Source organism: Cicer arietinum, chromosome 1 (genome assembly GCF_000331145.2).
Source record: "Cicer arietinum cultivar CDC Frontier isolate Library 1 chromosome 1, Cicar.CDCFrontier_v2.0, whole genome shotgun sequence".
In the NCBI taxonomy this organism is placed as follows: domain Eukaryota; kingdom Viridiplantae; phylum Streptophyta; class Magnoliopsida; order Fabales; family Fabaceae; genus Cicer; species Cicer arietinum.
The window spans coordinates 8,453,395-8,468,208 of NC_021160.2; the positions used below are offsets into that span (position 1 = coordinate 8,453,395).

Genomic DNA, 14,814 nt, shown 5'->3' on the forward strand with positions numbered 1-14,814 from the left:
TTAGAATATGATGTCGACGTTCTTATCGCAAAACCAAATAGACTGTTAAGAAGGCGTAGAGTGCGAGAAGAGAGTTAAGCAAATTTGTGTTGACGAAAAATGAAATATAGAGAAGTCTGAAGTTTGTGATCAAAGATGGTTCAAGTGAAAGCTCAAAAAGCTTTGTTTGAAGCATTTAGTTTGCAGGTTTGATTCATGGTATGCTAGATTCAAAGGAAACATTCATTCGTTGTGAAGCTTGGTTTTGATTTAAGCTGTAAAAGACATTATATTTTCTATGTTTTTAGTTTTATAAATAGGGATTCATAAATTGTAATCTACGTCGGATTTTTAATTCTTAAAGTCGACTAAGGCTTACTACATCCAAACAATTTTATCTTCTCTATCTAATATGATATAATGTATTTGAGCCTTTTCCATACAAGAAGTCATTTCCACTTTGGCAAGATTTACGTAAATACTAAGTATAACAAATTTAATATTAATGTTTTCTTTTTTTTTTTTCTTCGTTATTTAGCCAATCAAATTCAATATCAAGATTAGTATAGTGTAAGCTTTATTTGATAGTAAAATGTAAAAAATTATAAATGTAGTTTTTATGAAAACCATGTATATTTTACTATCATTTCCTCACGTGTTTAGTTTGTTGCAACTATAATGAGAGTAACTATTTATAATATTACGGAGAGATATATTTCATCAGTGGATCCGTGGCGCAATGGTAGCGCGTCTGACTCCAGATCAGAAGGTTGCGTGTTCGATTCACGTCGGGTTCAATTCTCTGTTTTTTGTTTCTTTTCCAACATCCAAAGAATGTAGCTTTTGTATTGTGCACTGAGATTTCTACATAATCTCTCTATCCCCAATTACGGAACTGCAATGGTACTACCTCCCTCTCTAAACCTACTGAAATTAATTTTTTAAACAACATTAATTATGAAAATATCATTGATAATTTTGCAACAACAAAAAATGCAAATAGAATGATATTCAAATAGTCATAAAGACACATTTTTATTGGTTGGCCTATGGTATTTAAGAGGATTGGTTCTGAGTATCACCGTCAACAAGAAATATCATCATATGACTAATATGCAGCGTCAACACTTCTGATCGATGACGTATTTTAGCGTGCGACACTGACACTTTAATTTGTTTTTGATTAATTTTTTTTTAATTATTATTGTTTTAGACATGCTAGTTTCGAGTTCAATATCGGTGTAATTCCAACACTATGAATTGACGAATATGACATGAAAATAAACACTCCTTAATTTTTTTCCACTTGTGAATTATTATTATTGCTTTATTTTTCTATATTGGCCAATTATTACAATTCTAGATAGAAATCATAAAATGAAATAGAAGTATATTGAATAATGAGAGAACTTTTCAATTACATCAATAATGAGAGAATTGTTTAATTACATCAAAAGATACAAGATTTTTATAACAAATGAGTAACAACTAATTGACATAACTAACTATATCAACTAATTAACTAGCTATTGTTTAATATCTCATCTCAAGCTGAAAAATGTCTACTACACTTTTAGCTTGAAAATTACAAAAAAGAAATGTCGAAAATACATTGACTACAAAGAAAGAAGAATGTTACTTAATTATCCATATTTTTTATAGATATAAGCTAGAATGTCAATTAGGCTAATTATAAAGAAATAAAAATTATATCATCAAATTTTTAGTATTCTTGAAAAACGTTTAACAAACCCGTTAAAGAGGGTTTTGAAAGAAATGTAAACTTGTTGGAGACATATATCTACGAAACACCATCTACAAAAAATCTTGAAGGATAAATGCATATTTTCTTGAAGATGTTACAAATGCTTTGGACCACAATATTTTATCCATATGAATAACTTTGATTGTACTTGAACTTTTAAAATATTTACTAAATTTGTTGCAGCTTGTCGTTTGCCAATAATTTCGTATAGAAGTTTTTGTGATCAAGTAATTTCAAAATTCTTGATATATATCACAACAATACCCTACTTTTAAAAGGTTGAAGAAATGTGTTTTAAATAGAGAGAGTACGTGACAATGCTTTTTCAAAAAAAGAAGAATAAAATAAACAGAGAGTACGTGACAATGGCAATCATGCTTGTTAGTTAGCATCTGTTTTTAGTGAGGCTCTTGATGATTCTACATTGATCCTTGAGAAATAAAATATTATGTATTGCATGTAATCAAGGGGGTTTTGTCTTTAATAAACGAAATCTCAGTAGCAAAACTGTGGTCATGTGAGTCTATCTCTTTCCCTCCACTTTATTTTTATAAAATTTTATTGATGGAAGTAAAAAAGGTATTCTAATCTTTATAGATTATAAACACACTCATTTTTAAAGTTCAAAAGAATCACAGAATAATCAAGATATCATAATTATGTTAGCCCTTCACTTCCTTTTTTTTTTATAACCACCTTCTTTATTTTCAGAGAAGAAAGGGTTTTAATTTTGTGGAGGAAAAAAGTTATTTTTAGGAATTGAAGTTAAAGTGTTTAGGTTTGAATCTATCATATAAATGTAATTTTAACGATAAACTTATGTATAAAAATTAAATTTAAAATCAAAATATTTTGAATTAAATTTAAAATCAATTATTTTTGTTATAAAAACCAATTTAGGTTGCGAAAATGTACAAATAAAAAAGATTTTTGAACTTAAATAACATTTAAAAAAAATTATATTTATTTTTTTCTAAAGACACTAATAGGATTTAAACCTAAAACCTCCTAATACAAATTTTATCTTTTTATCGTTAGACAAAAAATATCATAATATACTCCTCCAAAAATTAAACCTATTTAAACTTAATTAATGAAGAAAGCAGTGTCTAGAAAGTTCTCAAATTTGGCATCTTATTACATGGAAGTAGTGTACAGTAAAGTAGGTGTGGTGTTGCAATAAGTCAGGTGAATAAAGACACCCGTGACACGGGGTCAAATATAAACCTTAAACAATGTGTTGAAGTAAGGTAGGGTGGTTTTTATAATTATTATTATTATTTTGTAAAAATAATTTGGTTATAATATATACATATATATTTGGATTGAAGTGATTTTTTTTTTATATGTGATGTATTTTTGGTCTTCAAGAGAAATAATTTTGTATCTGAATATACTATATGTTGAGTTGATGTAAAATTTAGTATATTTTCTCAGCCCAACGCAAAAGATACCTTTTTTATTAGAAAAATTAGATTTAGAAAATTTCACCCACATGAAAGGTTTGTATGAAAAGGAAAATCGAACGATGACAAAACATATTTGTAAAATCAAACACATTAAAATTAGTAGCCCATGGTTAAAGAAAAAAAACAAACAACAAACTTAAGATAATTTTTAACATTGGAAGACCACAGCATGAACACACACAGAATTTCTACGAAAAAAAAAAATTAGTACACTGATAGTGATATTTAGAAATCCAATTATTTTCCTTTTTATAATTGGTAACAAATACATTTCCATTGCAATTTAATATCATTTTGGTTTTTATCACTTACACAATAAGTCGCTCAATATCAATTTATTAAAATAAAAATATGAATATTTTTTAAAATTCAATTCGTCAAACTATCGTATTATTTTTTATATATATAAAAACAAAAATAAAATCATTAACTTATACTTAAAAAAATATTATTATTAATCTTATTAAAATTTGAAATGATTTTTAAAGTTAAAATATAATTTGCTTTCAAAGTGAGGATCTATAATTAAGCTAAAAGAGACAGAAACTATGTCCCATCAAAATTTTAACTCACACAAAGCACCAAAACGAACCTTATATAGAAGCCAAAGAAATAATCTCCCTCATTTCCCATTTCTCATTTGTCATAGTTTCATTTCCACACCTCCCCAATAAAAATGAATAGAAGCTTTTCATCTTTTGCCATTCACATTCTTCTCTTAATTTCAATTCCCTTCACATCATCTCAAACAGATGAAAACAACAATTTAATAGACCAAATATGCAAAAAAACACCCTTTTACGACCTTTGCACTTCAATCCTAAACTCAAACCCACTAACCCCAAAAACCGATCTCAAAAGTGTAGCACTTGTAATGGTAAACAACATTCTAACAAACGCAAGTGACACATTAAATTACATTGAAGGGTTAATTAAGAAAACCTCAGATCGTGAAATGGAACAAGCTTTGGCTTTTTGTGCTGAGTCATACATCCCAGTTGTTAAATACACCCTCCCTCAAGCTGCTGATGCTATCACACAAAACCGTTTTGGATTTGCAAGTTATTGTGTTTCTGATGCTGTTAAGGAAGTTAATTCTTGTAACAAGAAATTTTTAGGCTCTGTTACTCTTTTGTCACCATTAGGGGATAGAAATGGTATTGTGCAGAAGCTTGTCGATGTTGCTTCTGCTATTATTAAACAACTATTGAAGGGTTGATTTTTTACTCTTCGCACCCCCTCTTCTTTAGTATAGTTTATGTAGCAGGTAAATAGAATACTTGTATTTTTATTCTTATTATTATTGAATATTACAATTAGATCGTTGATTTTATATATCTTATTGTGATTCTATGTAGTTTGAAAGCGCTATTTATAAAATCATTTGATATTTTACAGCCTTTCAGGTTTATCTAGTGTTAATTAGTAACAAATAAAATACAACTCTTATAAAATAAACACAAATAAAATAACAACAAAATCATGAAATTTCAAAGTAACAATTTAAAAATAAGAAGCTTTAAAATTACATGAAATTGTGCTTACTATTACTGTCGGCACGCTTCTTGCCTCATATTTTGTTAACATTATTTATTTATTTATTTATTTATTTATTTATTTATTTATTTATTTATTTATTTACTAAATGTCCCTAGTTTTCTACCATGCCAGCCTTAAGCTCCATATGAAATTTAGACTTTGAGGTCCCAAAAAATTGGTTAGGACAGACAAATATTAAATTGAATTTCAGTCTTCTAGAACTTTCTAGTGCCAGGTGTCAACGTCTAACACCAGGAAGCTTCGTGTGGGTGGGGTGGGGTACAATTAACATGTTTTTTATGGAGGAGCATTTACTCTAGAATTATATCAGGATTTTCTTGTGTAATACAATCACTCTTTTCAATATTTCATATTCATTTTTTTTGTTTCTTATAAATTTTCTTCACCGAATTTAATTATATTCAAAATTAAATACTAAATTCAACGTGGGATGAACACAACAGTATTTTGTAATTTAATTTCTATTAGTTTGTTTATTATTTTGGTCAAAGGATGTTGATGTAACATTTTATGTATATGGCAATAAATATGTGGGTTGGTTGTCCTTTTTCTTTCTTTCTATGGTACCATGTTACCTTCTGTTCCTATTATATTCTTCTTCCATAATAAATATAAATAAATAAAAAGTGATTGAAATTTTAATATATTTATTTTGATTTATAATTAAATTTATTAATTTATTAATTATATTTTATTTTAGATACTATTTTACAATTTATAAATCCAAAAGTATATTATTCAAGCGACGCGAAATTAACTTATATTAAATTAAAATGAATTTTCAATCGAGAATCAAAATTCAAGTCTAGAAATCTACAATGATAAGTTGTATGTAAATTTTGATATCTATTTTAAACGAAGTAAGCAGTTCTACCTTATCTAATTTTCTTTAATGAAAAAACTAAAAATAATTATAAAAATCAAAAGAATAGAAAGAAAAATTAATTGTTTTCTTTGAAAAAGAAAATCAGATCTATATTGTCTTATAAAATTATGGATAAATTATCTACAATTCAATTAAAATTAACTACTTGTATTCTATTAATTATGTCAAGTATATACTTTTTTTTAAAATTTTTTAAAAGTTAGTGGAAATTACATAGTTGATTTTAATTAGTAGTGAATAATTTATTCATACAGACTTAACAAACGGGCAGATGTATATTTAAGTCGATTGCGTGTATAACGAGTTAACAAAACGAGGCGGTGACAATTTTATAAATATCTGAAACACGTTTGAAAATGTTATATTGGCAAACGACTTAATAAAACGACGGTGACATTGTAAATATTTAAAACTTATTTAATGCGCTTATATTAATAACCGATTTAAGCAGACGTATAAAACATCTCATATACTTACTTTCTTGTATTCTCGCTCTCATGCACTCCTCCGCCTTCTATTACTAATCTTTGCACCTGCTCCCATAACATATGCTCCTCCACCTTCTATTATTAATCTCTACATCGTCAATCACTTTCAGAATAAGGGGGGAAAAAAACAGGACTATTTTATGCATTTCTTGGTTCAATCACTTCCAGAATAAGGAAAAAAACAGTACTATTTTATACATTTCTTGGTTTTACCCCAGAGTCGATTTCACAAACACAGTCCTTATTATGGGAAAGAAAGTTAAAAAAAATAAAAAATGACAATTTTTTATTGACTGTGTTTTTTTATATTTGTATGATAAAAAATTATAAGTTGTTATTGATTGTATTTTTTAATGTGTGATAAAAAAATAAGATTCAGTCCTGATTGTGTTTTTTTTTTCTTCAGATATTGGATGACTCGAGATTATTTCATCCTGCTCAAATTAAAGAAGTTCGAAAACATTGGGTGGATTTTATTTTGAAATTAATTGAAGGAAATGACAATGCTAACCTATGTCTACTGAATATTGCTAATTTTTTTTAATTAGTCTTCAAGATTAGTAAGAAATGGGATACATATTCTTTTTACTCTATATATTTTTGTACGAACATACTGTATATTTTGGTTATTAAATGGTTATATAAAATTGTGGTTATAATAAATTTTGAAATTTAATACGAAATATTGTATAGATCAGTAACATACAAACAAAATGAGAAATTTATAAATAAATAAAAAAATAATTATTTTAATTCTAGATATTAAGTCAGTTGATCAAAATACTCGACTTAAAAAGATAATTTGTTGAACTAAATTTATGATATTTAAGTCGGTTAAATTGAATCGACTTAACAGGACGAAACTCTGTTAAGTCGGTTCATGAAACGAGTTAAAAAATAACATATTTTTTAAGTCGTCTGTTGTTAACTCGAACACGGAACCGACTTAAAATGCACATTTTAACCGACTTAAAAGGACCATATTCTACTAGTGAATAAAATTTATTTATTTCTTAAAACCAACCAATAAGTAAGTCATAATGGTGCAATACAGCATGGGCGAAAGTTTCCTTATTAAATCTCAAAATTTGAATAAATTTAGGAGAATATCGCCAAAGCTTAATACCAATAAAATAAATTAATTTATTACAGAAGAATTTAGACAAATCATGTAATGTTTTGAAGTAAACAATGACTTCATTTGAAAATAACATAAAGAATAGAGAGAATCGCCGACCAATTTCCGCGTTTCTGCGAGTACTACTAGCTGGTAGTCGTATTAGATAATTGATCTCACATGCAGAGGATATTTAAAATATATCACTAAATTTTTTGTAAAATTTTTATCATTGTAACTAACTCTCTTTGTTTTATTTTGTTAGTATACAATCTATATTTACTTTTAATTAAAGCCGTCTTTTGTTTTCCTTTAACTTTTTATTAGAATAAATTTGGTAATGATGAAGATGGTTAGCAACTTTAGCTATCACAAAATTAAAACTATTTTTATGTCCTAAAGCAAATTTGAGTAGAAATGATAAAATATATTTATGTTAATTATGCTGAATTTTAACATAAACTCACAGTTGAAATAAAAAAAAAAAGAAAATCATATACAAATCACTCCATTGATAAATTAAAATTTAACCAAAAATATTTGACACAACAAAATTAGTTTAAAATTGATTTTTCAAACGCTGGTCATATGCCAACTTTTCTTAATTTTCTTATATGGATATCAAAGATCTAGATGTCACGTGTTCATGCTGTTACTGAACATGTACACACATTAAATTAAATTAAATTAAGGTCCACACAGGATTACATCTACTGATAACATCAGGTGCCACACCTAGCAGGTCGGCATATTCCTTATTGCCTTGACGTCAAAAAAATATATTCCCCATTACCTTGAATTAATGATAGGAACTAAATTATTATGATTAACTATCATAAATTAGTAAGAGTTAATCGTGTAAAATCTGAAAATGAATAAAAAATTAATTATTATTTTTTTATTATGAAATATAAAGGGAAAAATAGTAAAATATATTAACCATACTCAATTAATTATGATCTGTTTGTTGTTTGTTAGATAAACTAACGTCAAAAAATATTATATGTTCAATTTAGTGTCAGTCTTTTGATTGAGTGTGTAGGACCATTCAAACAAAAATATTAAATTTAATTAATTAAGTATGACAAACAATTATTTCGAGTATAATTTTTTTATAGTTAGTGTATAAAATATTAAAAAAAAATACTAATTTTATCTAATTGTTTAACGACAAACATTTGTTACGTGTATATGATTTTAATATTAAATATTTATTCTTTGCTTTGTGTTTTTTAGAATTATCAACGACAAATATTTATCGTGTCTTACTTTATATATTAATAACATATATTTATCAAAGTTATTTTTTAATAAATTGATCAATGAAAAATATATGTTTTGGGTTTTTTATGTATTAATGATAATTATTGGTCCTGTAATTTTTTTATATTTATCGTTAACAAATATTTATTATATGATTATTTTTAATATTTATCACTGTCAAATATTTATTCTATATTTTTATTTATATTTCATCGGTGATAAATTTTTGTCCCGTTGTTTTTATATTTATTCGTGATAAATATTTTTTTTATGTTGTTTTTATGTATCAATCCAAATGTGTCCCATATTTTTTTTTTATATTTATCGACAATAAATATATGTCATGTATCAATAACATATATTTTTCTCATAATTTTTTTATATTTATCAGTGATAAATATTTTTTTCATTTTATTTTTTATGATAAATATTTATCTCATGTTTTTTTAATATTTATTCGGGACAAACATTTGTCTTTGTATTGTTTTTATGTATAAATGATACATATTAGTTAGTGTTTTTTAAAGTTTTCAGGTATGAATATGTATATCATGGTTTTTAGATTTTTCAGTGATAAGTGTTTATCCCATAATTGTTTTTCCATGCTTTTATTATATTTATCGACAATAAATATTTATCTCGTAATTTTTTTAAAAAATTTATAAGTGAAAACTATGTGTTGCGTATTTTTTTTATGTATCAATGACAAATATTTCTCCGTTGCTTTTTATATTTATTACTGATAAATATTTTTCTTATTTTTTATTTATATTTATCAGTAACAAATATATGACATGTATTTTGTATGTATAAATGACATATATGCGACCCATATCTTTTTATGAATCACTAACATATATTTGTAATGTGTATTTATATTTATCAGTGATAAATATTTATGCAGTAATTTTTTTTATATTTATCAGTGATAAATATTTATTTCATATTTTTCTATGTACATTTATGACAAATATTTGTCCCATATTATTTTTATGTATCAATAAAAAATATTTGTCTCGTATTTTTATATTTATCAGTAATAAATATTTGTCCTGTGTTTTTATTTATTTATAATTTTCAGTGATAAATATTTATTCCGCTTTTCTGTATATTTATTCCTGACATGTATTTGTCTTGTGTTGTTTTTATGTATCAATGATAAATATTATGTAATTTCTATCTGTTATAAAAATATATCTCATGTTTGTTTATATTTATCATTTATAAGTGTTTATCTGTATTTTTTGTTTAATTTATCGGTGACAAATATGTGTCCCATCATTTTTTATGTATCAATGATAAATATTTTTCTCGTATTATTTTATATTTATTAGTGGTAAATATTTGTTATATTTTTTTTTTTTTATGTTTATTAATGATAAATATTTGTGTAATGTGTTTTTTATATTTACTGGTGACAAATGTGTCTAATATGTTTATTAGTCATAAATATTTTTTAATAACAAAACTTACTTTAGAATATTTTCTATTAACTTTTGTTTTTTATAATTTTGAAGTAAGAGTTCATGTTTGATTTTTTTTTTTTTAAGAAGAAAGAATAAAAATAATAGAAAGAGAAAAATTAATAAGATTTAGGAAGGAATAACAAAATGATAAAAAAGCTGGTTCAAGAATAAAGTTAATAAAATTTGAAATAGAAAAATATAATAAAAAAAGGGAAACAAAATAAATAGTCTATTGATTAATAGATAGTGTATTAAAAAATATGTCAAAATTGTTCACGTATAATATGATAAATAAAAACATGTGTTGGACTATATCACTCATTTTGAATAAATGTCAATAAATGAAATAAGAGTAATAGAATAAATTCAATTGTATCTTCTTTTTCTATATATTCAATTGTATCTTCTTTTTCTATATAGAAAAAGAAATATTCAATTGAATTTATTCTATTACTCTTATTTCATTTATTGACATATATATATATAGAAAAAGAAGATTCTATTACTCTTATTTCATTTGTATTTATTCTATTACTCTTATTTCATTTATTGACATTTATTCAAAATGAGTGATATAGTCCAACACATTGACTAAATATTCATGATGTTTTAAAAGAAATAGATAAATTTTAAAGTGTCTTTCTTCATATAAATAAAAATCATTGAAACATGAATTTTATATTAATTGAAAAATATAACATAAAATAGTGAAAGTAGTAAAGTTTACTTATTTATAGAAGTTTTAAAATAAAAAAAAAAAAATTTATTTGAGACCACAGTATGGCTACTTTTCATTTATATTCCAGATTCGAGAGCATTATAGTGCAAAATAAATTGAGAATTATATAAAATACAAAATAAAGTCAGGTATGACAAAAACTGGTTGGTTATAATAAATTTGAATATAAAGTCATAAATTCATCGTCAAACTTTGGTTTATCGTGATTTTTGACAAAACATGTTACTAAACAAATTGCCATGGTCCTTCAATGGTATATTCTAGAATAGGAAGCTTCTCAAAACAAAAATCAAAGAAATTGAATCAAGACTTTATAAGAGTAACACAACACACGATTTATAAACCACTTGTCTTAATTAAACCATATAAAACAAGGATAAATGTTTTTGAGCTTCAAAATTAGCGAAAGTATCCAAACTCAATTTCAATTCCACTACCATGAGCAACACAAAGTTGCTGAGGAGGTAAAAAGTGTATCATGAAAAACAACAGTGGTAATTCCATGGTAATTTAACTCACCCCCAAATATTAATTAATATACATAAAAAGGGATAAATTACCAACACATTAATTAAGAAATAATAAAGAAATGTATATTGAAAGACAAAAAGAAAAGGCTTATATGAGAAGCACAATATAAAACTAGGTCATCTCTTGTTTAAATACATCTGATGTGATGACATTCTTTTTGTCCTTAAGCTTATTGCATTAACCTTATTCTCTCCTCAGTTTTTCATGCAAATCAGATCCTGCTACCCTTTGTACAAAACTGTGTACCATCAAGTAGAAAAATTGTCATTAGAAAATTGCCACATCACCAACAAATTATTTTTAAATGAATGAGATGGAAAAGAGGGACCCGGATTTGCTGCAATTACCGCATCACGCTGTAAACAATCTAGACCATCGCTTTGAGATTGGACGGTTAAGATTACATAGTAAGTTTTATACTATTAATCGATCTCGACTGTTGATTCAGATCGGATGGTCAAAACACACCACTACGTGATGCAGTTATTGCGTGTAATTCGAATCTCTGCGAATCCCCGCAGAGAAGAAGAGGAAATTAGATCCTCTACAGATATTGCACCATAATGCAGCTGTAGAAGATCCAAGTTCCTCTCTAGCCCCTCTCCAAAATCTCAACTGTTGGATTAATGTAATGGCCAAGTGTTATCACTCGGCCGTTAGATTAATCCAATAAATGATACTTCGTGGAGATACAGGGGAGGGGCTTTAAAGGATCGCACACCACGAAGATAGAGGTTTTATGACAAGCATGCATTTTTGACTTACTTGGGGGACTCAGAACCCGGTGCATTTGGATCACTAGATGGATTGAGTTGGTACTGAACCGAAATTAAACCCTCCTCGGCTCCTCCTGATGATACAGGAGAACCCTGGAAACTCGCCACTGAACTCTTCCCGGACGACATGCCTGCAAAAGGAACTTCGAATTAAGATAAGAAAATGTTGATGCGTCCTCGCTGATCGAAAATAGAAAATCAACAAGACCATTTTAGTTCAATCTCGCATACAACATAACTTCATACAAAAAATATGAAAGGGTCATACTCATTGACACAAGTAACATCACCAGTCTCTTTGGTTTATAAATGCTGACATGTAGAATTCTATTCAAATTGTATGCTTTAACAAACCAATGATTTCTCTTGTAGTCACTATTCACCAACATAGTAATATCAAAATTTGAAATGGACTAACTAAGGAAACAAACAGATTAGATGGACATAGTTTGAAGTGAAAATGCAGGATTCAAAGGTGACAAAACAAGGTAAAACAATGGTATCTGACTTCTACATTATCATTTATCACAAAACAAGGTAAAACATGTTATTATGCAAAAGATTATAAATTATTAATAAATGTCATAGACATGATAATAAGATTTACTAGAACTACAAATTTTACCTTGGAAGATTATCACAATGAAGAAGATAACAGTGAAAACCATGGCCCAAGCGCTGCTACTATTCGATGATGATGATGATTTAGCAATTTTCATTTTCTTCAACGCTTTCATACGCTCTATCCTCGCACGCTTCAACATGGCAAGTTCAGATATCTCCCTAATCAGCTTATGATCGGCTGCGTCCAACGATGGACCTTGTGGAGGTCTTGGAGGTTTGGCAGCCTTTTTATTAGATGCCTTTTTCCGTTTCTCCTTCACCGGAGTATTGTTTATCGCTTTCATCACATCCAACGGAACTTCACATAAATTCGATTCATTACAATATGAACTTGATCCATCTTTGTCTTTAACAGGACCTCCAACAAACCCACCCGAAAACTTAGCAAATAACGCTTTGCCATGTTTCGCAGTGCTTGGATCCGAGGTTTTCCTCGAGTGGTCTCGAATTAGTGGCAACCCACTTTCGAGATCAACTTCAATATCCTTAACCCTTTCACTTCTATGATCCATCACAAACACCACAAATTCAAATCCAAATTCTCCCAACTTGTTATCTCTCTACAAAAACACAATTCCTCTAAATTGCTACCAAACTTGAATTCAACCCATCATTAAAAGAAAACCACCTCAATAAATGTGATATACTAAATCCTAAATTGATCACAAACCATTGATAAGACTGCTTGCAATAGTACAACTCAATCGAAATTCATATACTTTTGATCATAAACCATTCACATTAAACAGAATTTGACAATAATAAAGTAATTATTATCTACCAAATCTATTTCTCTTCCTCTCTAAGCTCTAATTACCATCTCCACTACTCCTCCGAAAACAAAATACTAAAAAAATGTAATAATCCCAGGAAAAGGACTGAACCTGCATCACAACAAGAGACAACCCTAATTATCATCAATCTTATGTCAATGTTTCATTTATTAGGTTTTAAATCATTGGAAAGGGAAAAAGACTAGTTTTGTCGTGAGGTGGAAGGATCAAGAAGTAAACCAAATGGCACAACTTTAAGCTATACCCAAAAGCCCCAATTCAATTGAGAAGAAAGGAACAAATTAGGTGAAAAAGCTATATGGAGAATAAATAATCAAAGCAAAGAAAACATTTATATAGGGCAACATCAAGGAAAAAGAAAAATTGATTTTTAAATCTTCACAAACACACCTAAAAATTCAACCCTTTAAAAAAATAATAACAATAATAATAATAAAAAAAGCAAAACCTCTAACCCTTAAGTCAACACCCCAAATGATAATGTAAACTTACATTGCAAAGAAAGATAATGGGTACCCATGAAAATGGAAAAAGGCAACAACTTTAAACAAATTGAATACATTTGTTGAAGAATAATAAAATATATAAAAGAAAAATGAAAAACCTTAATTGAGATCCAATGTTGAAGAATATGCAGAGAGCGAGAGATAAGGGAAGGGTAGAGACTATAGATAGATAAAAAGGGAAGAAAGAAGATTTAAGATTTGTTCAAAAGGAAGATCCCTATGAATCTTTCTTCGCTCTAATGTTTTGGATTTATACGGTGTCTGAATTAACGGCAGATTTTATTGAGAAAAGATAGGGAAATGTTGATGATGTGTATGTATATATGTATCTATTCAATAACAGTTGGCAAATCGCATTTTCATTGCGTGGCCCCATTACCGTGTTCCACTCATGCACTCTTCTGTTTCTTGTTTTTTCTTTTTCTTCTTTCTTCTTAATAAGTATTTAAGAATATTCTTTCAGAATTTTAAATAAGATAATCATTTTTTAAGGGAAATATGTAAATATTTAAGTAAGAGAAAAAAGAATGTGAATCATCAATGTCAATTAATTTTAAGATATAGTTGATTTTAGGCTAAATAGCATCTGCAGACTGCAGTTCTTTAAATTAATTTCAATTAATATTTTAGTTATTTATCTTTTTTTTTTTTCTAATTTGATCATTTATTTTAATTTTAAGTGATAACTTAATCTTTTATATTTTAAAATGTCAATAATGTTGTCTTTCTTTTTATAAAAATTCAAAAAGTTCATCAAAATTTTCAAACAAATCACATAAAATTAATTACCATATTTAATATAATTTAAATCTTTAATAAATCAAATTAGGTAATTTATAGTACTCAGATAT

General features: G+C 26.9%; 2 protein-coding genes and 1 non-coding gene across 4 annotated transcripts; 2 read left to right on the top strand and 1 right to left on the bottom strand.

The window, feature by feature from the left end:
- Nucleotides 1–704: 704 nt before the first annotated feature.
- Nucleotides 705–776, top strand: TRNAW-CCA (transfer RNA tryptophan (anticodon CCA)). Its single transcript has one exon. It is a non-coding gene; the product is annotated as a tRNA-Trp (tRNA).
- Nucleotides 777–3,766: 2,990 nt separating this feature from the next.
- LOC101495039 (cell wall / vacuolar inhibitor of fructosidase 1-like) lies at nt 3,767–4,548 on the top strand. The gene has a single exon (XM_004486478.4). The coding sequence runs from the start codon at nt 3,890–3,892 to the stop codon at nt 4,430–4,432; it is 543 nt and encodes a 180-aa protein (XP_004486535.1). The 5' UTR covers nt 3,767–3,889; the 3' UTR covers nt 4,433–4,548.
- A 6,583-nt stretch (nt 4,549–11,131) lies between these two features.
- Nucleotides 11,132–14,257, bottom strand: LOC101495367 (uncharacterized). 2 transcript variants are annotated; one of them, XM_004486479.4, is made up of 4 exons: nt 14,062–14,257; nt 12,665–13,547; nt 12,029–12,170; nt 11,132–11,501 (listed from the first exon to the last, which is right to left on the bottom strand). In XM_004486479.4, the coding sequence occupies exons 2-4, from the start codon at nt 13,173–13,175 to the stop codon at nt 11,447–11,449; spliced, it is 708 nt and encodes a 235-aa protein (XP_004486536.1). In that variant the 5' UTR covers nt 13,176–13,547; nt 14,062–14,257; the 3' UTR covers nt 11,132–11,446. The 2 variants fall into 2 exon arrangements, with proteins under 2 accessions (XP_004486536.1, XP_027187297.1); XM_027331496.2 differs by lacking the exon at nt 11,132–11,501 and having other exon boundaries at nt 12,025–12,170; nt 14,062–14,201.
- Nucleotides 14,258–14,814: the final 557 nt, after the last annotated feature.

Coding starts and splice junctions, on each gene's coding strand:
- LOC101495039 (XM_004486478.4), top strand. CDS start 3,890: ATGAATAGAAGCTTTTCATCTTTTGCCATTCACATTCTTCTCTTAATT.
- LOC101495367 (XM_004486479.4), bottom strand. CDS start 13,175: ATGGATCATAGAAGTGAAAGGGTTAAGGATATTGAAGTTGATCTCGAA. Junction 12,171..12,664: donor CATTGTGATAATCTTCCAAG/GTAAAATTTGTA, acceptor TTCCTTTTGCAG/GCATGTCGTCCGGGAAGAGT. Junction 11,502..12,028: donor CCGGGTTCTGAGTCCCCCAA/GTAAGTCAAAAA, acceptor GATGGTACACAG/TTTTGTACAAAGGGTAGCAG.